The sequence below is a fragment of the Pristiophorus japonicus genome, chromosome 18, assembly GCF_044704955.1.
Source record: "Pristiophorus japonicus isolate sPriJap1 chromosome 18, sPriJap1.hap1, whole genome shotgun sequence".
NCBI classification, from domain to species: Eukaryota; Metazoa; Chordata; class Chondrichthyes; family Pristiophoridae; genus Pristiophorus; species Pristiophorus japonicus.
The window spans coordinates 33,436,182-33,460,150 of NC_091994.1; the positions used below are offsets into that span (position 1 = coordinate 33,436,182).

General features: G+C 43.8%; 1 protein-coding gene across 1 annotated transcript; it reads right to left on the minus strand.

Moving 5' to 3' along the window:
- Window positions 1-3,303: 3,303 nt before the first annotated feature.
- Window positions 3,304-23,889, minus strand: ndufa11 (NADH:ubiquinone oxidoreductase subunit A11). The gene is made up of 4 exons (XM_070860842.1): window positions 23,744-23,889; window positions 15,768-15,860; window positions 14,225-14,347; window positions 3,304-3,483 (listed from the first exon to the last, which is right to left on the minus strand). The coding sequence occupies exons 1-4, from the start codon at window positions 23,820-23,822 to the stop codon at window positions 3,371-3,373; spliced, it is 408 nt and encodes a 135-aa protein (XP_070716943.1). The 5' UTR covers window positions 23,823-23,889; the 3' UTR covers window positions 3,304-3,370.
- Window positions 23,890-23,969: the final 80 nt, after the last annotated feature.

Here is a 23,969-nt window from a genome sequence, read left to right on the forward strand (position 1 = left end):
AATGCCAACACACCTTTTGCTTTTTTAGTTGCTTGTTATACCTTCACGCTATCTTTGTGATTCATGTACAAGGACACTCAGGTCCCTCTGAACACCAACATTTTTCAATCTCTCACCATTTAAAAAATACTCTGCTTTTCTATTTTTCCCACTTCAACCAACTATACACCAGGTCCGTTTAAAGCCCTAGGCCACAGGAACATTCAACACAGGGAATCCTTGACCAGCACCCAGAGGCTCTGCCCCAAACAAGGCCATCCGCATTCTTCAGCACAAAATCTGGAGCCAATGTATCCAGGTCCCAGCCACTCCAACATACTCCTGCTGCACTTACAGCATGGAGCACACTGGAAGAGCCATGATTTTTTGCAGCCTAAATTTGAAGAGCACCAACCACCTTCAAGCAGTGCAATGTGCAGGGTCTGGGCACCTCAGTGATTGCGAAGAGGGCTCAACAATAGTCGTAGAAATTTACAGCATGGAAGGAGGCCATTTTGACCATCGTGTCCACACTGTCCGACAAAGAGCTATCCAGCCTAATCCCACTTTCCAGTTCTTGATCCATAGCCCTGTAGATTACGGCATTTCAAGTGCACATCCATGTACTTTTTAAATGTGATGAGGGTTTCTGCCTCTACCACCCTTTCAGGCAGTGAGTTCCAGACCCCCACCACCCTCTGGGTGAAAACATTTCCCCTCACATCCCCTCTAAACCTCCTACCACTTTAAATCTATGCCCCCTGGTTGTTGACCCCTCTGCCAAGGGAAATAGGTCTTTCTATTCACTATCTAGGCCCCTCAATTTTATACACCTCAATAGGGTCTCCCCTCAGCATCCTCTGTTCCAAAGAAAACAACCCCTGCTTATCCAATCTTTCCTCATAGCTACAATTCTCCAGTCCAGGCAACATCCTCGTAAATCTCCTCTGTACCCTCTCTAATGCAATCTTATATTTCCTGTAATGTGGTGACCAGAACTGCATGCAGTATTCGAGCTGTGGTCTAACTAGTGTATTATACAGTTCAAGCATAACCTCCCTGCTCTTGCATTCTATGCCTCGGCTAATAAAGGCAAGTATTCTGTATGCCACCTTATCTACCTGGCCTGCTACCTTCAGGGATCTGTGGATGTGCACTCCAAGATCCCTTTGTTCCTCTACACTTCTCAGTGTCCTACCATTTAATGTGTATTCCCTTGCCTTGTTAGCCCTCCCCAGATGCATTACCCCACACTTCTGATTGAATTCCATTTGCCCCTGTTCTGCCCACCTGACCAGTTCATTGATATCTTCCTGCAGTCTACAGCTTTCTTCTTCATCATCAATCACATCAGCTACATTATTCCATTGCATTCTCACAGCTGGAGCATAGCTATACTCATTTTGGAACTGCGAGGAAGCCCATCCACATATTCTGAAGTGATGGGAAGGAACGCAAAGCCCACATTTGGGTGATCATAAAGTGAAATCTCCTTCACTGACTTCCAGTGGAGGTTCATTAGGCGTAGTTTGGTTGATTCAACTTCCTTCTAAACACTACTGCACAATGCATTCTTGTTTATGAATATGATTATTAAAAGTCAGATGGCCGTGAAAATTGTCCCAATTATTAGAGAATTATGCACACAGATAAATTTCCTGCAAGTACAAGCTTTCTTTTTGCTTTGCTCAGCTATGGACATAGTTTGGTCATTCCCAGGCAAATACTCAGCAAGGCAGCTAGAAGGCATGGTGACCGTGAATTTTTCTGCATTCTCCCCCAATACACTGCAGCCTAGAACAACCTTCATTGCTTTGTGGATATAGACACTATAAACAAGCTGCTATTTTACTGTGTTGATCAGGATTTAAATGCACTAAATTTAAATTTATGGGAACCATGTATGTAAAATTAATTAGCTTGTGTTAGAAAAAATTGTAACATGCAAATTTTACAGCTAAAAGAATGCTAATTTCAAAAAGAGAAAGCAATTCATTTCTAAACAGCAAGAAAATATACAAACTGTAGAAGTCTCATTACCCAAACAGAACAATCTTTAATAATCAGTAATTATCTTCTACCCGTCTGGCTGCTGAAATTAAATCCTACAACTTGCCTTTAACATAGAAAATCATCCTAATCTACGAGGGGGCCTAGTTAATAATGCTAAGCCAGGTGGTCTTCACACAATTGTCAAATGCCATGGTCATAAGAACATAATAGGAGCTGGAGTAGGCCATTTAGCCCTTCGAGCCTGCAACGCCATTCAATAATATCATGGCTGATCGGATCTTGGCCTCAACTCCACTTCCCTGCCCGCTCCCTTATCCTTCAAAAATCTGTCTATCTCCACCTTAAATATATTCAATGACCCAGCCTCCACAGATCTCTGGGGTAGAGGATTCCAAAGATTCACAACCCTCAGAAGAAATTCCTCCTCATTTCAGTTTTAAATGGGCAACTACTTATTCTGAAACTATGACCCTAGGTTCTAGATCCCCCCACGAGGGAAAACATCCTCCCAGCATCTAACCTGTCAAGCCCCCTCAGAATCTTATAAGTTTCAATATCACCTCGCATTCTTCTAAACTCCAATGAGTATAGGCCCAACCTGCTTAGCCTTTCTTCATAAGACAACCCCTTCATCTCAGAAATCAATCTCGTGAACCTTCTCCGAACTGCCTCCAATGCAAGCATATCCGTCCTTAAATGAGACCAAAACTATATGCAGTACTCCAGGTGTGGTCTTACCAACGCCCTATCCAGTTGTAGCAGGACTTCCCTACTTTTATACTCCATCCCCCTTGCAATAGAGGCCAACATTCCATTTGCCTTCTTAATGAAGGCAATGAAGCATAGACCTAAAAAAAACCCCACAATTTCCCAATATAAACATGCCCTTCCTACGTATGTTTGCTTCCTTCCTACATGAGATGTGGGGGGGGGGGGGGGTCAGTATAACTGACTTCAAGGCTCCTAGACAAGTGAGGAAGGGGAAAATTGGACACATGCTCCTGCTGGTTAAGTCCAGGTAGAAACAGGATTGACCTCAGCTTCCATGGTTGAATTTTAAAAATGGGCAACTTGGGTGAGGGGAGTAGAAAAATGTTCCATCAACGGGCCTGCACCTTCAGGAGAGGAGAGAACACAATACACAATCAGCACACAACTCAAAAGATGTCCAAGAGAGAAAAAAGGGACTGAGAATGGAAACATCAAAGCTACTTTCACTCATTTAAGCACCTGGGACCCTGCTTTAAACCCAACACATATGTATTTGGCCATGGTCTACCATTATGCTATATTTGAAGTGACACAGTGAAGCAGAATTAACATTTGTTTTATTGGACAGGATACATTATATTACTATAGTTTGCTGCTTCAGTTGTTTTCAAAGTTTGGGAGGTCCTGATATGCGCCAGCCTTCCATCTTGCCCATTTTTGTGAGAGCTGCAATTATGCCAAGAGACAGGCAGGCTGAGGTGCCAGTCATGTAGCTGTGAGCTGTGGAAAAAGACAAGGCATTCTGGTATTAAAATTATAACAGTTCAGTTCCCATATCAAACAAATACTACATCCAAACACAGCATGAAATGTTCAGTACATACTCGAAGAGACTGCTACACACCAGGAAATGCTAACTGCGCACACCACTATATGGAGACCAACACATATATGAAACCTGTAGTATCCACATCATAAATACTTAGTACCCATACTACGAGAGACCATTACACTGACGCATACTGGAAGCATTTAGAAAGCAAACTGGACAGAGAAATCAGCATGCTGTTTCAACTGTTGCTCGTTAAATCACAAAGCATGTGAAATAAGCTTGTGTGAGAACATTACCATGTTTAGGCCTTAGTTTTCATAAAAACATCTATCTGGTGCTATCTAGTGGACAGCATTAGGAACAACAGCAGCACCCACAATGGCCAGTCAGTCATTCAGCATAGCAGTGTTTTATACAGTTCAAGCATTCTTTATGTCTTCTTAACCAACTTATCTGAAGGTGGCCTGCTACCTTCAGGGATCTGTGGACATGCACTCCAAGGTTCCTTTTTATTCCTCTACACTTCAGTGTCCTACTATTTATGGACGTCACCATAATTCAGGTCACTGATTGGAACGTGGGCAAGTACAGCAGGAGTGGTGAGGTCAGGGCAAAGGAGCGGCAGATTGCAGAGCGACATGATCGGGGTCCAGGAGAGACACGAGTTCAGGGCCCAGAAGAGGCGAGGGCCTAGGGACAGCATGGGCCAGTCCACACTGCGATATGTGTGCGCACTAGCTCCGTGCAGCAGAGCTGGTCGCCAGTCGTCTTGGTTAATCCTTGCCACTGAACCAAGAACTAGCTCTGTCAAGCCCGTGTGGTGGCTGGTGTGCAACAACCACCCCACGGTAAAAAAAAATCCACGCACAGGCATCTTCCACCTTTCAACATGTAGTTCGGGACCTGGAACATTAGGTCCTTCATTGAAACACCTGTGAACTCATCCCTTTTTCGCGTGGAAGCAAGTCATCCTCGATACAAGGGACCGGCTAAGAGAGATAGCAGTACCCTTCAGAAGCATTGCAGGGTCCTTCAGATGTGAGCCAGTCTAGCTCAAGATACATGGTTCGCAAATTCAACTGGGGGAGGAGGGTGGGGTAAACTGTTAATTCAGATATTCTTTAAACTTGTATTACTTTGGTGACTTTTTAAATAAACCTGTGTTTTGTTAAGGATTATAATAGAAGCTGGCGATCTCCCAAGTCTGCAAGGAATCTCTGGAATGCACATTTGTTAAAACTGCTGCCACTCCTAATTATTAGAAAATGTACTACACTGCTGGCTACTGTATATAAAACATTTGAACATCAAGATGGGCAACAAGCTTAATGGGTAGAATTCTGAGGCCAGTATCCATCCTGAATAACCTCAAAGTTGTCAATCAGCCCAACACATGCCCAATCATTCCAGTTAATCAGCTAATGTCCCAGCCCGCAGCAATCAATTAGTTTGACAGGAGATCGGCTTATCAAAATTGTTATTGAGCCAGGAGGCCACAATTCAAGTGGACCTCTAGTGATCCGATTGATTTAATACTTCAATCGTTTAATACTCAACAGTAACATTGTTTAATTATTTCATATATTTAGACCAAGTGAACCATGAGTAACCCTGCCATATAAGCTTACACTTAAGAATTAGTTCAATTCAAGCTGAAAAATCTATGCCGATTGCTGAAGGGGCAAAATAGTTTTTTTTAAGTTTCAAAGATCACACTGCAGATGAATAAACTAGCTTCATTGATTTATTTTTTCATAATTCACTTAATGTAACAGCTTGCATACTTGGACAATACTGCACAGATGTGAAAAAATAATTTAAAAGAATTAGAGTGGGGAGGTCTGGCAGAAAACCAAGCCATCCCACTTAAGAGCACTAATGTTTGACTCCAACTGGGCAAACAGCTACAGTAGCAACAGCAAGGCTTCTTCGGTTATCTCACAAATCTCAGCAAAGACCACACTCAGCCAGTGAGGGATGTACCAGGGCAGGTTAGGTACAAATATAAAAATATGGTTGATAATCTTACATCAGTTATCACATCTGAAGACAATGTCATGGTCCCAGTATTACAAAATAGGCATGGATCTAGAATGATTTCATTAGAAGCTACCACAAAATGGTTTGGGCCAAGATTAGTGCACTTCGATGAATAGTGCTGCAGAATCCCAGGGTGCTTGGGGAAATGGGGAGCCACATAGTCAATAGCTCACTGAAATCCACGTTCAGACTCTAGAAATTATAGGTGCACAAGTTTGACTTCCGAGGCATCGAAGCTGTTGGAAAGCATTAGATATGATGTACGATCACAGAGCACTCATTCGTTATTCGGGTTGTCCAACATGATGTTAGACAACTTGTGTCCTTCATTAATTTAACATTGAGTTCTTTCAAAAAAGGACCAGAATGGTGAATGAAGGTAGTTCAGTTTATATAATAACCTTGACTCTCAAAATGTCTAAGATTAAGTCATCATCATCATAGGCAGTCCCTCGGAATCGAGGAAGACTTACTTCCACTCTAAAAATGAGTTCTTGTATTGGACTGTTCAGTCATCTGAGAACCACAGTCACTGTCACAGGTGGGTCAGACAGTCGTTGAGGGAAAGAGTAGGTGGGACAAGTTTGCCGCATGCTCTTTCCACTGCTTGTGCTTGGTTTCTGCATGCTCTCGGCGATGAGACTCGAGGTGCTTATGATTAAGTACCACACAGACAGCTAATAGGAAAAACAAACTAGATTTCATTGGATTAGAGGACAGTTACTACTCTGGTCGATAGCTGGTTGAAACTATGCAATAGAGGGCTGTTAAGGGAGTGGATTACATTAGAACCCATTTACAAATGGAACTCCATTGGGCTCTGTATTGGGACCATTGCTGTTCATCACTTTAATTGCCTGTGAACTAGAATACTCTGGGGTGCAGATCATTGTGGGCTTGACAGTCAGCATAATGCTATCCTAGCCCAGCAGGCCGAGCAGCCCCCGGCCTGCGAGCACCATCGGAGCAGGCCGGGGAGTGGAAGCAGCGTGGCGGCCTAGCCCAGCAGGCCGAGCGGCCCCCAGCCTGCGAGCACCATCGGAGCAGGCCGGGGAGTGGAAGCAGCGTGGCGGTCTAGCCCAGCAGGCCGAGCGGTCCCCAGCCTGCGAGAACCATCAGAGCAGTGGCATATCACTCCAGGGAGCATCACGTGCTAGAGCAGGAGAGCAACGGCAGTGAAAAGGGACGTCATCAAGATCCAGGTCGGTGATTGGAGCGTGGGCAGGTACTGCTGGAGCGGCGAGGTCGGGGTGAAGGAGCAGCAAGAGTTCGTAGAGGAACGGGATTGGGACCCAGGAGAAGTGTGAGTTCGGTGCCCAGAAGAGGCGAGGGCCCAGGGGCAGCACGGAGAAGCCCACACTGCAATATGTGTGCGCACTAGGTCCGTGAAGCAGAGCTGGTCTCCAGTCGTCTTGGGTAATCCTTGCTACTGGACCAAGACCTAGCTCTGTCAAGCCCATGTGGTGGCTGGTGTGCAACAGTCACCACACGTTAGAAAAAAATTTACGCACAGGCATCTTCCACCATTCAAGATTTAGTTTGGATCTGGAATTTTAGGTCCTTCATTGAAACACCGGTGAACTGTTGGACGTGGAAGCAAGTCATCCTCGATTTGAGGGCCTGCCTATGATGATGATCCACAAATGTTTCCCCTGACACAGCTGCATGCTTATCTGAATCTATCCCACCTGCTGGTGGATGTACCTGGCCAAATGAACTAATAAGTTATCATTTTAAGATAGGTCCTTGGCCCCCTCTTATTTCTGATCTATATGCTGCCTTTTGGCGATATCATCTGAAAACATGGAGTCAGTTTCCACATGTACGCTCCCGACACCCAGCTCTACCTCTCCACCACTTTTCTCGACCCCTGCTTGGTATCTAAATTGTCAGATTGCTTGTCCGACATCCAGTACTGGATGGAACAGAAATTTTCTCCAATTAAATATTGGGAAGTCCAAAACCATTATTTTTGGTCCCGCCACAAGCTCTGTTCCCTAACCATTGACTCCATCCTTCTCCCTAGCATCAATCTGAGGGTGAACAAGACTGTTCACAACCTAGCTGTCATATTCGACCCCAAAATGAGTTTCCAGCCACATTTTCGCGGCATAACTGAAACCGCCTTTTCTAAAACCGCCTTTTTCCACCTCCATAACATTGCCTGTTTCCGCCCCTCCCTCAGCTCTTCTGCTGCTGAAACCCTCATTCATGGCTCTAGACTGGACTACTCCAACTCACTCCTGGCTGGCCTCCCACATTCTACACTACGTAAACTCAAGGTCATCCAAAACTCAGCAGCTCATGTACTAACTCACACCAAGTCACGATCACCCATGTTTTCTGACCTACAATAGCTCCTGGTTAAATACCTTGATTTCAAAATTCTCATCCTGGTTTACAAATCACTCCATGGCCTTGCCCCTCCCTATCTCTAATCTTAGATATTTGCGCTCCTCAAATTCGGCCCTCTTGAACATCCCTCATTATAACTGCTCAACCATCAGTGGCCGTGCCTTCAGCTGTTTGGGCCCAAGCTCTGGAACTCCCTCCCTAAACCTCTCCGCCTCTCTTTCCTCCTTTAAGACACTCCTTAAAACCTACCTCTAAACAAGCTTTTGGTCATCTGCCTTAATTTCTTCTTTTGTGGCTCGGTGTCAAATTTATCTGTTTTGTCTTGTAACACTTGAAGCGCCTTGGGACATTTTAATTACATTAAAGGCATTTACACCCATGCCACAGATTTGCAACCCTTTGTAGTGTTCTGAAAGAGGTTCAAAGGATGACTATGCATCCTCCTTCTTCCTCAAAGACCTCTTCAACATCTCACAAAAGACACTTGCTTACCAGTTTGATAAATTCTCCGACTTGGATCTCTTGATGTTCACAGGAATGTTATTGCCAGGGGAATTCCTTGCACAGTGGCGAGCGGAAAGATGGCCAATTTTTTGGCATACCTTTTTAGGCAACACCACAGCTATTTTCACGGACCTGGGTCTTTCATTACCAGTTTCAAAAGTAAGTGCCTCAAATTGAAATGGGGCACTTTGCTACTATGTAGATATAAATGGATATCAATCACGATGCTTTGCCAACAGCCAGATGTGTCCGTATAGCAATATGGGGAGCATATGGTACAAAAAGAAAAAATATCCAGTCTTGGATAAGTCGCTGTTAACAATAGACAAAACTTCATTACATCTACTGTGACTAGTTGAGGTACCAGTAAGACCCAGATCCAAAGCAAGGAATGTGCTGGCTGCTATTTCTTTGCTTGGAGTGGTGATCCAAGCACTTTACTGATGGAAAGGCATGCCAAAAATTGGCAACCTTTCCACTCTCCACTGTGCAAAGTACTCTCCTGACACAAACACTCCTGTGGTTAAGTCTGAAACTAGAGTCTTAAATTTAAATAAAGCCAATTATGGAGTTATGAGGGGCGATTTGCCTGAGGTAGATTGGGAAATTAGATTAGCAATCGCAAATATTTAAAGAAATAATTCATAATTCTCAACGAATGTATATTCCCTTGAGGAATAAAAACTCCGCTGGAAAAGTGGTACAGCCATGGCTTACTAGAAGTCAAGGATAGTATTAGATTAAAAGAAGCAGCTTAGTGTTGCCAAAAAGAATAGCATAGAAACATAGAAAATAGGTGGAATAGGCCATTCGGTCCTTCGAGCCTGCACCACCATTCGATAAGATCATGGCTGATCTTTCCCTCAGTACCCCTTTCCTGCTTTCTCTCCATACCCCTTGATCCCTTTAGCCGTAAGGGCCATATCTAACTCCCTCTTGAATATATCCAATGAACTGGCAACAACTCTCTGCGGCGGGGAATTCCACAGGTTAACAACTCTCTAAGTGAAGAGGTTTCTCCTCATCTCAGTCCTAAATGGCCTACCCTTTATCCTAAGACTGACCCCCCTGGTTCTGGACTTCCCCAACATCGGGAACAATCTATCCGCATCCAAGCTGTCCTGTCCCGTCAGAATCTTGTATGTTTCTATGAGATCCCCTCTCCTCCTTCTAAACTCCAATGTATAAAGGCCCAGTTGATCCAGTCTCTCCTCATATGTCAGTCCGGCCATCCCAGGAATCAGTCTGGTGAACCTTCGCTGCACTCCCTCAATAGCAAGAACGTCCTTCCTCAGATTAGGAGACCAAAATTGAACACAATATTCCAGGTGAGGCCTCACCAAGGCCCTGTACAACTGCAGTAAGACCTCCCCTGCTCCTATACTCAAATCCCCTAGCTATGAAGGCCAACATTCCATTTCCCTTCTTTACCACCTGTATGTCAACTTTCAATGACTGATGAACCATGACACCCAGGTCCCCTTTTCTTAATCTGTCACCATTCAAATAATGTTCTGTCTTTGCATTTTTGCCCCCAAAGTGGATAACCTCACATTTATCCACATTATACTGCATCTGCCATGCATTTGCCCATTCATCTAACCTGTCTAAGTCACCCTGCAGCCTCTTAGCGTCGCCCTCACAGCTCACACCGTCACCCAGTTTAGTGTCATCTGCAAACTTGGAGATATTACACTCAATTCCTTCATCCAAATCATTGATGTATATTGTAAAGAGCTGGGGGTCCCAGTACTTAGCCCTGCGGCACCCCACTAGTCACTGCCTGCCATTCTGAAAAGGACCCTTTTATCCCGACTCTCTGCTTCCTGTCTGCCAACCAGGTCTCTATCCACGTCAGTATATTACCTCCAATACCATGTGCTTTGATTTTGCACACCAATCTCTTGTGTGGGACCTTGTCAAAAGCCTTTTGAAAGTCCAAATACACCACATCCACTGGTTCTCCCTTGTCCTCTCTACTAGTAACATCCTCAAAAAATTCCAGATTTGTCAAGCATGATTTCCCCTTCATAAATCCATACTGACTTGGACCGATCCTGTCACTGCTTTCCAAATGCGCTGCTATTTCATCCTTAATAATTGATTCCAACATTTTCCCCACCACTGATGTCAGGCTAATCGGTCTATAATTAACTGCTTTTTCTCACCCTCCCTTTATAAAAAGTGGTGTTACATTGACTACCCTCCAGTCCATAGGAACTGATCTCGAGTCGATAGACTGTTGGAAAATGATCACCAATGCATCCACTATTTCTAGGGTCACTTCCTTAAGTACTCTGGCCCCGGGGATTTATCGGCCTTCAATCCCATCAATTTTCCAAACACAATTTCCCACCTAATAAAGATATTCTTCAGTTCCTCCTTCTCACTAGACCCTTGGTCCCCTAGTACTTCCGGAAGGTTATTTGTGTCTTCCTTCGTGAAGACAGAACCAAAGTATTTGTTCAATTGGTCTGCCATTTCTTTGTTCCCATTATAAATTCACCTGAATCTGACTGCAAGGGACCTACGTTTGTTTTCACTAATCTTTTTCTCTTCACATATCTATAGAAGCTTTTGCAGTCAGTTTTTATGTTCCCGGCAAGCTTCTTCTCGTACTCTATTTTCCCCCTCTTAATTAAACCCTTTATCCTCCTCTGCTGAATTCTAAATTTCTCCCAGTCCTCAGGTTTGCTGCTTTTTAGGGCCAATTTATATGCCTCTTCCTTGGATTTAACACTATCCTTAATTTCCCTTGTTAGCCACAGTTGAGTCACCTTCCCCGTTTTATTTTTACTCTAGACAGGGATGTACGTACAATTGCCGAAGTTCATCCATGTGATCTTTAGCAAGCCTGGGGATTGGGAGGATTTTAAAAGTCAGCAGAGGATGACTGAAAAAGTAATAGAGCGAAAAAATAGAATGAGTGTATACTGGCAAGAAATATAAAAACTGTTAAGTATTTAAAAAGGAAGAGATTAGTGAAAGTAAACGTGGGTCCCTTAGAGGCAGAGACAGGATACATTTTAATGGGGGAAATAAGGAAATAGCAGAGATGTTAAACAAATATTGTGTGTCTGGCTTCACAGTACAAGACACAAAGAACATATTGGAAAATGTGGGGAACCAAGGGTTTAAGAGAGTGAGGAACTTAAAAGTAATTATTAGTAAATAAAAAGTACTGGAGAAATTAATGGCTCTAAAAGCCAACAAATCCCTTGGACCTGATGGCCTACATTCTAGGGTTTTAAAAGAGGTGGATGCAGAGATAGTGGATGCATTCATTTTGATCTTCCAGAATTCCGTGAATCAGAAGATAGGAAATGTAGCTCCACTGTTCAAAAAAAGGGAGAGAGAAAAGAGGGAACTATTGGCCAGTTAGCCCGACATCAGTAGTAGGGAAAATGTTAGAATATATTGAGGACGTGGTAACAGGGCACTTGGAAAATCACAATATAATTAGGCAGAGTCAACAGTGTTTTGAGAGTGGGAAATTGTGTTTGGCAAATCTATTAGAGTTTTTAAAGGGTGTAACTAGCAGGGTAGATTAGGGGGAACCCACTGGATGTAGTATATTTTGATTTTCAGAAGGCATTCGATAAAATACCACACAAGAGGTTGTTACACAAGATTGGGGGCAATATATTAGCAAGGACTGAGGATTGGTTAATGGACAGAAAAACAGAGTGTAAAAGAAAGACTTGCATTTATATAGCACTTTTCATGACCACCAGACATCTCAAAGCGCTTTACAGCCAATTAAGTACTTTTGGACTGTAATCACTGTTGTAATGTGGGAACAAATGTGGGAGTGGGAATAAACAGGTAATTTTTGAAATGGCAGGGTGTAACTAGTGGAGTGCCGCAAGGATCAGTGCTTGGGCCTCAGCTATATCAATGACTTAGATAAGCAGACCAAGTGTAATACAGGTATATCCAAGTTTGCTGACAATACAAAGCTAGGTGGGAAAGTAAGCTGTGAGGAGGACACAAAGAGGCTGCAAAGGGATAGAGACTGGTTAAGTGATTGAGCAAGGTGGGTAACTGGAGTATAATGTGGGAAAGTGGGAAATTATCCACTTTGGTAAAAATAATGGAAAAGCAGAATATATATACACATATATATTTAAAAAAAGGTGAGACAAGTTAAATTTTTTTGGGGGGGTTGGAGGGGGGCCTTGTACACAAATCACAGAAAGTTAACATGCAGGTACAGCAAGAAATTAGGACAACAATGGTATGTTGGCCTTTATTGCAAGGGGGTTGGTGTATATGAATAAGGAAGTCTTGCTGAAATTCTATAGGGCTTTTGTGAGACTACATCTGGAAAAGTGTAGTTTTGGTTCCTTAAATAAGGAAGGATATACTTGCCTTAGAGGAGGTGCAACAAAGGTTCACTAGATTGATACCTTGGGGTGAGAGGGCTGTCCTATGAGGGGAGATTGAGTAGAATGGGCCTATATTCTCTGGAGTTGAGAAGAATGAGGTGTGATGTCATTGAAACATATATAATTCTTAGAGGACTTGACAGGGTCGATGCTGAGAGGCTGTTTCCCCTGGCTGGAGGGTCTAGAACTATGGGTCATAGTCTTAGGATAAGGAATGGACCATTTATTACTGAGCCGAGGAGAAATTTCTCCACTCATAGGGTTGTGAATCTTTGGAATACTCTACCCAGAGGGGTGGCGATGCTCAGTTATTGAGTATATTGAAGACTGAGAGCGAAGGATTTTTGGGCACTATGGGAATCAAGGGATACGGCGATCAGGCAGGAAAGTGGAGTTGATCTAAAAGTTCAACCATGATCTTATTGAATGGCACCGAGGCTCAATGGGCCACATGGCCTACTCCTGCTCCTATTTCTTGTTATGTTATGGTGTAACATCAGGAGCTCCGAGTCAGAGAAATGATCAACTCCGATACAGCGAAGAAGCATTCCCGACATCAGTAGAGAGAAAGTCACTAAATCAAGTGATCCACTGTTTTATGTAAATTGAATTTTGTCAGTGCTGTGCTATATAATTCCCTAGATGAAGTCAGCAGCACACACTGAATTATCAGGACCAGCAACATCTCAATCTCTGGATCTAGGGTTCAACTGTGGCAGGGATGTTCAAACTTTTGGAGCTGAAGGGCAGAAACAATGGCGAGTCCAGCAAGTGAGCCACATAATAATGCAAGCTCAACACACAAAAACGGAGACTCCCATGCATAGAAAACAAGATTCTTTCCCCTTTCTCCTTATCCTCCAAAGCCTGAAAGCTTGGATTTTTCAGCTTTCAAATTACCAGCCCTGGAAAACTGCAAAAGGCTGCTCCTCGATTGGTGAATTTTGTCCAATTAATTTGGGAGCAGCCTTTCCCAGTTCTCCAAGTTCAAGATGTTGAAAATGCTTGCACACAAGCATAAAGATGACAAAACCGTTTTGCAGCGGATCAGGAGTATATAGTGCACGGACTGCTGCTTGGACATCCTGAATTAAGATAGTTTTACATTACATGCTGTATCTGAACTGCGAGTGCTCAAGTAGGCATTAGGTGACAAAAGTAGAAAGGGAGCTCAATTTCCTTTACCCACAGAAGTATAAATATCACCTTCTGTGCACTCCCCCCCCTCCCCCCAAAAAAAACAGCAACAGAAATAAAAGGAGGAGGTTAGCGCTTATGAGTTATTTGCAATGTTTAGCTTCCTTAAAGAGAAATATTATTGTTGACTGTAGCTCTTTCCGGAACCTGTACCAGAAATTTCGAGAAGAATTCAAGCACCATCACAGCTGTAACGAGCACTCACCTCGCACTCCAAGGAGGACTCCTGACGCACAACCTCCAATGAAGTAATTCAATGGATCATCTTTGGTTCCTCGAAGATGTGCAATTAGGCAGGTGGTTACTCCAAACATTGCACCAAGCGCAGCTAAAAGGCAGGCAAATGGACTCGGGCTTATTACATTCTCTATACAGTGCCCTCAAAATAAAACAAGAACATGAGGTAGCTGCTAATTACCAGAGGCAGCTGATTTCAGATCAAATGGTACCATTAAAAATTAGCAAGATTGATATCTGTTGAGAAGCAAGATTGAGGGTTTCCTTAACAACCTAATTTCTTCATGGGGAAGTCAATGAAGGAAATTAGTATCCTCCAAAGTCAGAGATCCACAGGCAGTATAGGACAGCATCCCATGATAAATAATCATACAATGACTCTGGATGAAGCAGGCTTGATGGCCGGAAATGTGTTTTCTCTCTTTAGATTTTATGTCCGTACGTAAGATAGAAATAAACCCTCTGTTGCAACAAAAAATGTCTTCCCTCCCATCATGGCATCTATACACATTTTAAATTATTCCAATGTTTTTGTCTTTATTACTTTGCTTGGTAAACCAAATATTCATCACGCTTTAAAACTTTCCTGCTATTTGTTCTAAATTTAATTTACACTCATTTCCAGCCACGTCCCATAGTCTTACTTTCTTGGTGGACTTTAAGTAATCATCTAGGTCTACATTATTTAGCTATACTAGTTAATAATTGATACACTTAATGAAGTCCTCCCCTTGCGGTAAGTGATTCAGAGCTTAAATGCTCCATTTCCCGTTCAAGCCTCAACACATCTCCATAAATGAAACTAACCACGTCTTCTGTCCCAGCTCCTAATCGTACTACTTTATCTCTTTGGTCCCAAACTTTGGCATCAACTGCTGTTCTCTTTCCTGAAGAACTGTCCCCACTTCCTTCAAGGCCTCAGCCTGCATCTCCTTTGTTCCCATAACAGCATTACTGGTATAAGTCTCCCGATACCTGTTTTTAACATTTACCAGCAGTTCCCTTGCTGTCTCACTGCCTAAACCTGCACTTGTGTTGATCATCTGTCAGCATCACTATGTAGGCATATGAGAAGTCAGCAATACTATTGAAGCGAGCACAAGTGGAGTCCTGATTTATAGGCTACATCCAAACTGTTTAAAAAGTGCAGCCAGTATGGTACACCCAGATATCTTTCTTATTAACTGTTTCTCTTTTAATTTCACAGCGATTTTTATACGAGAGTTAAAACTTTCTATTTAACTGCTCTTTTATTGTTGAGATACCATAGTGCCCCACGGCCAACCACACTGACCCTGGGATTAAAGCACCCCTAACAGAGTCAGTCTCCTAAGGATTTATGCAACGCAACAGAGCTTTTTCCTAGGGTCACAAGCATCCAGAGTAGATACAATGCAGGAGTAAAGTAAAGAAAGTTTCTGTTGAAAATTGATTCTCCTGAGAAATATACTGAGCGAAGCAAGGTTCTTCGTAAATAATACTGACTGTACCATATACAAAGATGTTCTTACCCATAGTTAAGGTGCCATTGGCTGCTCTCTGCACTGCTTCCACAGCTTTTGTAGGTGGCAGTGCAACAATATGATAGGCTGAGCCAACAAGGCCTATAAAGAGAAATTACAAGAATACGATAATTGTACAAGGTTTGACAACTTGTAGAGAATGACTGTTTCGTTAAGACTACACGAGTTTCATCTCCATAGGAATCTAGCTATGGCCCCCATGAACAGCCCTTGGATAATAGAAACAGAATAAAAGTGGCATAACTGGCTGAACAGGCCACAAACATTGGTCAACCGTTATCCACAGATCTACAAGTGATAATATCCAAAACACGAGATTGTTTTGAAGTTTTACCTCCCCTTCAGATGCACATAATTGTATGGCTAACTAAGTGGTCAATGCAACTGAAAATACACTAGTGGGTGAATTCCATCTAATCAACACAACAGAGATTAGGAACTCACTGTGTAAGACTTGCCCTAACCAACATGGTTCAGTTGACCATTCCACCCAACATCTTTAGTCTTCAAACTACCTAGTCGCTAGCAGATATATATATTCTGTTCACCATGTATGAATGCTTCTCAGGAGCCTAGCATTAAACTTGCCTTCGGCATCATGACCAATGATCTTGAAATGAAGCCTTGGAAATGCGAGGGCCCAAGTTTCGGGTGGAGTTGCTCCTATGTTTTTGGAGCAACTAGTTTAGTTTGGAGTATCTTAGAAATCGCAATTTTTGGCATTTAGTTTGCTCCAATTCTAGTGAGTTAGTTTAGTTTCGTTTTAGTTCAGTTTTTTTTTCCAAAAGGAAGCGCAACCAGCCACTTATGCCCGTTTTGCAAGTTTAGGCATCAAAAAGTTACTCCAAGCTAACTTAGAATGGAGTACGCTCCAAAACCTTGCGTACACTTCAGAATTAGGCGCAGGTAAGCCAGAAATAGCGTGTGGGGGGGGGGGGGAGAGAAGAGAGCTCGAGGGAAGTTAGGGGATTTTCCAAAGCATTAAACACTTCACTTTTAAAAATAAAGAACCATCATCAATAATAAATGATGAATAAATCACCAGATCAATAAATAAAAAATAAATAATTCAATAAATCAATAAATAAAAAATAAAAAGTTCCTACCTCACCCACCCGTTCAGGAACAGCGGGAGCTCGGCCAGGGCTAGGGGCAGGTGCTGGAAATCGGCACTCTGCCCGCTCCAGGAGCCCATTCAGCCTGCCCACACCAGGAGCCCATTCGACCAGGACTAGGGGCTGGTGCTGCAGGCTGGAAATCGGCACTCTACCCGCTCCAGGAGCCCATTCGGCCAGGGCTAGGGGCTGTGTGCTTCGGGCCCCTCCCACACAGCATCTGGGGGTCAGGGGCTACTGGGTACGCGCGCAGACTCCATTGAGCACGTACGCATCTGCCGGCACGCTTTTTGGCCCAAGGCTGTAGCTCCGCCCGCCCCCCCGCTGTTGTGCTGCGTTGCGCTGACTGCTGAACAGGCCTACTGCACCCGGAGAATTGCTAGGTAAGTTTTTGGCGTGCTTTTCAATTCTACAAAATATGTGGGCCATTCGGATGTGCGCCGTTCAGCGGATATCGGAAACTTGGGTCCGATATATCCTGGACCTCTTCGGGGCTGGTTACTAATAGAAATGGTTGGAGCTACCACTGGGAAATTATGTGGGACATATGCCCTGGGTAAGGGTATAACAAGGGCCCAGTTCTGACCCCACAACACTTGACAATTTCTCCCAGCTCCATGTAGAGCCATCACTTTCAAAAAACCCACCCCCTGCTCTTGAACCTCTCCCAACTCAGCTCATGGCCACTCCACCCCTCTATCTGACCTACTCAGCAATGTAGTCAACTGCCCCCTCTCCTCAAGCAATGTTTCATTCCACTTCCCTGTGGCCTGAGAGAGATTGCTAATTAGTGCCAAATTAGGGGCAGTTTGGCACCGCTAGCCCATGCCCACCAGGAATTAGCACCTTTAATATAATAAAATGACCCAAAGGACTTTACAGAGATGGAACCAAAAATGAACACTAATCCAAAGAAGGAAAGATAAGAAGAACTGACCAAAAGCTTGGTTAAAGAGATGCATTTTATGTAAAGTCATAAAGGGGAAGAGGGGGTGAGGTTTGAGGAGGGAATACCAGAGCAAAAGGCTTTGGTGGCTCAAGGCATGTCCATCAATGATTGGAGGTGGGGGGAATGTGGCAAAGGCCACGGTCAGAGGATAGTGAGGGGCAAGGCCATGATTTAAGCATGAGAATTTTAAATTTGAGGTGTGCGGGACCTGGAGCCAATTTAGTTCAGAGAGGACAAGGGTGTTACGAAAGCAGGTCCTGGAGTGGGGCAGAATACGGGCAGAGTTTTGCATGAGCTAAAGTTTATTGAGGATGGCCAGGAGAACACTGGAACAGTTGCGTCTGGATGTGACAAGGGCACGGAAAAGGGTTCAGTCGATGGGCTGAGGTAGAAACGGTGGTCAGTAATATTACAGAGGAGGAATTAGAGAGCCTTTGTGATGGAGAAGATATGGGATCGGAACTTAAGATTTGGTTTGAACTGGATGGAGAGGTTGCAAACACTCTGGTTCAGCCTGAACTAGTGGCCGGGTGGGGCATGGAATCAATGGCAAGGGTACAGAATACATGACGGGGGCTGAAAGACAATGGTTTCGGCTTCTCAATGTCTAGTTAGAGAAAACAGCGATTCATCCAAGACTGGATGATGTACAAGCAATCTGACAGCACAAAGGCAAGAAAGGGGTTGAGCGATCTCATGGAGGTGGAAGAGCTGGGTGTTATTAGCAGAAGTATGGAAACATGCCCTGTGTCTGTAGATGGCATAACCAGGAGTCAGCAGGTAGAAGAGAAAATGGAGGGGGGCCAACATGGGGAACTAACGGTGCAGGGACAAGAGGAGAAGGCATTGTGGGGAATGGTAGTCTACGATGGGATAGATAAGAATGGAACTAAGGGGATGCAGTCTCATCGAGCTGGAATACAAGAGATGTTGGAGAAGGATGACATGGCCAACCATATCAACGGCTGCAGAGAGGGTGTAGGATATTGCACAACGGTCACAGAGAATGTCAGTTGCGACTGCCAACATTATTTTTGACCACCAGTCCTGATCATTGCTCTTACTGCCATTACCACTCAGCTCAACAGAACTGGGCAAAAAAATGACAGCAGCATTTTATTACACTGCTGCTGGTGCACCTCAAATGTTGTTCTTATATTGGGGCAGATGGGGTGAAAGAGGAGAGTTCAGGCATACAGGACGATACATATGTTGAGAGAGCAAGAATGCAGGGCACACACAGGCAAAAAAGTATCTACATGGTTAGAGTTACACACAGGGATAGAAGAACATAAGAAATCAGAGCAGGAGTAGGCCATACAGCCCATCGAGCCTGCTCCGCCATTCAATAAGATCATGGCTGATCTGATCATGGGCTCAGCTCCACTTCCCTGCCCACTCCCCATAACCCCTTATCGTTTAAGAAACTGTCTATTTCTGTATTAAATTTATTCAATGTCCCAACTTCCACAGCTCTCTGAGGCAGCGAATTCCACAGATTTACAACCCTCAGAGAAGAAATTTCTCCACATCTCTGTTTTAAATTGGGGGCCCCTTATTCTAAGATCATGACCTCTAGTTCTAGTCTTCCCCCATCAGTGGAAACATCCTCTCTGCATCCTGTCAAGCCCCCTCATAATCTTATAAGTTTCGATAAAATCACCTCTCATTCTCTGAATTCCAATTAGTAGAGGCCCAACCTACTCAACCTTTCCTAAGTCAACCCCCTCATCCCCGAAATCAACCTAGTGAACCTTCTCTGAACTGCCTCCAAAGCAAGTATATCCTTTCATAAATATGGAAACCAAAACTGCACGCAGTATTCCAGGTGTGGCCTCACTAATACCTTGTATAGCTGTAGCAAGACTTCCCTGCTTTTATACCCCATCCCCTTCGCAATAAAGGCAAAGGTACCATTGGCCTTCCTGATCACTTGCTGTACCTGCATATTATCCTTTTGTGTTTCATGCACAAGTACCCCCAGGTCCCGCTGTACTGTGCAATCTTTCTTCATTTAAATAATAACTTGCTCTTTGATTTTTTTCTGTCCAAGTACATGACCTCACACTTTCCTACATTATACTCCATCTGCCAAATTTTTGCCCACTCATTTAGCTTGTCTATGTCCTTTTGCAGATTTTGTGTGTCCTCCTCACACATTGCTTTTCCTCCCATCTTTGTATCGTCAGCAAATTTGGCTACGTTACACTAAGTCCCTTCTTCTAAGTCATTAGTATAGATTGTAAATAGTTAGGGTCCCAGCACTGATCCCTGCAGCACCCCACTAGTTACTGTTTGTCAACCAGAGAATGAACCATTTATCCCGACTCTCTCTTTGTTAGTTAGTCAATCCTCTATCCATTCTAACATATTACCCCCAACCCCGTGAACTTTTATCTTGTGCAGTAACTTTTTGAGGCATCTTGTCAAATGCCTTCTGGAAGTCTAAATTCACCACATCCATTGATTCCCCTTTATCCACCCTGTTCACTGCATCCTCAAAGAACTCCAGCAAATTTGTCAAATATGACTTCTCCTCCATAAATTCATGCTGACTCTGCCTGACCAAATTTTGCTTTTCCAAATGTCCTGCTACTGCTTCTTTAATAATGGACTCCCAATATTTTCCCAACCACAGATGTTAGGCTAACTGGTCTATAGTTTCCTGCTTTTTGTCGGCCTTCTTTTTTTAAATAGGGGCGTTACATTTGCAGTTTTCCAATCTGCTGAGACCTCGCCAGAATCCAGGAAATTTTGGTAAATTACAACTAATGCATCCACAATCCCTGCCGCTACTTCTCTGAAGACCCTGAAATGGATGGAGATAGTAAAAAACCATAGCCGCTCAAGGCCAGAGATATTCACAGATGGAGCTGTCAAATTACCTATGAGGACACACTTAGAATCATAGAATGGTTGCAGCATAGAAGACAACCATTCAGCCTGTCGAGTCTCTGCAAAAGCACTTCAGCTAGTCCCAATTCCCTGCCCTTTCACTGTGGCCCTGCAAATTTTTCTCCTTCAGGTACTTATCCAATTCCCTTTGAAAGCCACGATTGAATTGCCTCCACCACCCTTTCAGACTGTGCGTTCCAGATCATAGCCACTCGCTGTGGCCGTTGGTTCTTCTGGGAACAGTTTCTCTCGATCTACTCTGTCCAGACCCCTCATGATTTTGAACACCTCTATCAAATCTCCTCTCAACTTCTCTGCTCTAAGGGGAACAACCCCAGCTTCTCCAGTCTATCCACGTAACTGAAGTCCCTCATTCCTGGAACCATTCTTATAAATCTTTTCTGCACCCTCTCGAAGGCCTTTGCATCGTTCCTAAAGTGCCGTGCCCAGAATTGGACACAATATTTCAGTTGAGGCCGAACAAGTGTTTTAAAAAAGGTTCATCATAATTTCCTTGCTTTTGTACTCTATGCCTATCTTTCTCAACCTGCCCTGCCACCTTCAACGATTTGTGCACATATACCTCCAGGTCTCTCTGTTCATGCAACCCTTTAGAATTATACCTTTTAGCTTATATTGCCTCTCCTCATTCTTCCTACTAAAATGTATCATTTTGCACTTTTCTGCTTTCCATCAGCCTGTCTTCATCCTCTTGAAATCTATCACTCTCCCCCTCACTGTTCACAATACTTCAGAGTTTTGTGTCATCTTCAAATTTTGAAATTGTGCCCTGTACACCCAATGAGGTGATCTTATCAAAACATATAAGATAATGAGGGGGCTCAACAAGGTGGATGCAGAAAGGATATTTTCACTCATAAGAGAAACTAAAACTAGGGGACATAGTTATCTCAGAATAAGGGGCAGCCCATTTAAAACTGAGATGAGGAGGAATTTCTTCTTTCAGAGAGTTGTAAATCTATGGAATTCTCTGCCCCAGAGAGCTGTGGAGGCTGGGTCTTTGAATATATTTAAGGCAGAGATAGACAGATTTTTGAGCAATAAGGGAATAAAAGGTTAAGGGGAGCGGGCAGGGAAGTGGAGCTGCGTCCATGATCAGATCAGCCATGATCTTATTGAATGGTGGAGCAGGCTCAATGGGCCAAATGGCTTAATCCTGCTCCTATTTCTTATGTTCTAAGTCCAAGTCATTAACATCAAGAAAAGAGGTGGTCCTAGTACCGACCCCTGGCGAACATCACTGACTTCCTCCAGTCCAAGAATCACCCATTCACTACAATCTGTTTCCTGTCACTTAGCCAATTTCAAATCCATGCTGCCAGTCACTTTTATTTCATGGGCTTCAACTTTTCTGGCAAGCCTATTACGTGACACTGACACTCCAGTGCAGTACTGAGGGAGTGCTGCATTGTCAGAGGTGCCATCTTTTAGATGAGACATTAAACCGAGGCCCTGTCTGCTCTCTCAGGTGGACGTAAAAGATCCCACAGCACTATTTCGAGAAAGAGCAGGGGAGTTTCCCTGGTGTCCTGGCCAATATTTATCCCTCAATCAACACAACAAAAACAGATTATCTGGTCATTATCACATTGCTGTTTATGGGAGCTTGCTGTGCACAAATTGGTTGCTATGTTTCCCACATTACAACAGTGACTATACTTCAAAAGTACTTCATTGGCTGTAAAGTGCTTTGAGATGTTCAGTGGTCGTGAAAGGTGCTTGATAAATGCAAGTCTTTCTTTCACTTTATCAAGCACCTTTTGGAACTCCATGTCCACCACATCAACCCCATTGCCCTCATCAGCCCTCTCAGTTACCTCATCAAAAAACTCATCAAGTTAGTTAAACAAGGTTTGCTTTGACAAATGCATGCTACCTTTCCTTAATTAATCTACATTTGTCCAAGTGACTATTAATTTTATCCCAGATTATCATTTCTAAAAGCTTCCCCATTACTGACTGGTCTGTAGTTGCTGGGTTTATCCTTACACAATTTTTTGAACAAGGGTGTAACATTTGCAATTTTCTAGTCATCTGGTGCCAGTCCTGTATCTAAGGAGGATTGGAAGGTTATGGCCAGTACCACCACAATTTCCACCCTTACCTCCCTCAGCATCCTAGGATGCATCCCATCCAGTTGAGGTGACTTATTTACTTTCCAGTACCTCCTCTTTATCAATATATATCCCATTCAGTATCAATCATAGGCAGTCCCTCGGCATTCAGTAGCACAACTACTTTTACTGTAACCCAAAAGAAAAACCATTTTGCTCCAAAGCCTCAGGATCTAGTTTCCAACAAAATTAGTTGCAGTCAACCCATTAAGGTTCACCAAGTGGTTTGCTTATTTGCAGCAAGGCTAAGCATTTTTGATTAAAAACAAAAAAGTGAAAATGCTGGAAATGCACAGATCACTGAAGGTAGAATGATACAAAGCAGAGATAGACAGATTTTGGAACTACAGAGGTTCAAGGATTATGGGGAACAGGCAGAAAAGTCATGATCAGCAAAGGCTCGAGGGGCCAAATGGCCTCCTCCTGTTCCTAATTCTTGGTGTACTCTTAGGAGGCCATTCGACCTATCGTGCCCGTGCCTGCTCTTTGGCAATTAGTCCCACTCCTTCCCCATAGCCCTGCAAATTCCCACCCTTTAACTATTTATCCAATTCCCTTTAGAAAGTTATTATTGAATTTGTTTCCACCACCCTTTCAGGCACTGCATTCCAGATCACAGCAACTCGCTACGTAAAAAAACATGCTCATCTCCCCTCTGGCTCTTTTGCCAATTATCTTAATAGGTTAAATGTCAGATATAGTCCTTCGTGAAAGGCGCTATAGAAATGCAAGTGTTTTTTTTGAGCTGAACTCGGTGTCCTTGCAGCTTTATCTTCTCATTCCCCCTCTCTGTGCTAACCCGCACCGGGGCCGGGGCCGGGGCCGGGCCCGAACCCCAGTGCCGGGGATTTACCCTAGGCCTGCACTCACCGATGCCGGCCCCGACCCGCGTAGTCTCCCAAGTTTTGGTCGGACACTCATCGCCATCTTCAGTGTCCCAGTAACCCATAACCGAGCTCTCAAGGACACTGTCACTGGGGAAACCACCCAAACACCGCGAGACTACGGCACCCGCCGCGAGACTGCGGGCACGTGACCAGCTTTTTTTTAACTGCGTGGTGCAGTGCGCAAGCGCGGGTCACCCTCAGCAATCGAA

What these genes read in the sequence shown, in the direction of transcription:
- ndufa11 (XM_070860842.1), bottom strand. Translation starts at nt 23,822, where the DNA reads ATGGGTTACTGGGACACTGAAGATGGCGATGAGTGTCCGACCAAAACT. An exon ending in CAATGGCACCTTAACTATGG is followed by an intron (nt 14,348 to 15,767) that starts GTAAGAACATCT and finishes CCTGCCTTTTAG; the next exon opens with CTGCGCTTGGTGCAATGTTT. An exon ending in AGTCCTCCTTGGAGTGCGAG is followed by an intron (nt 3,484 to 14,224) that starts GTGAGTGCTCGT and finishes CTTTTTCCACAG; the next exon opens with CTCACAGCTACATGACTGGC.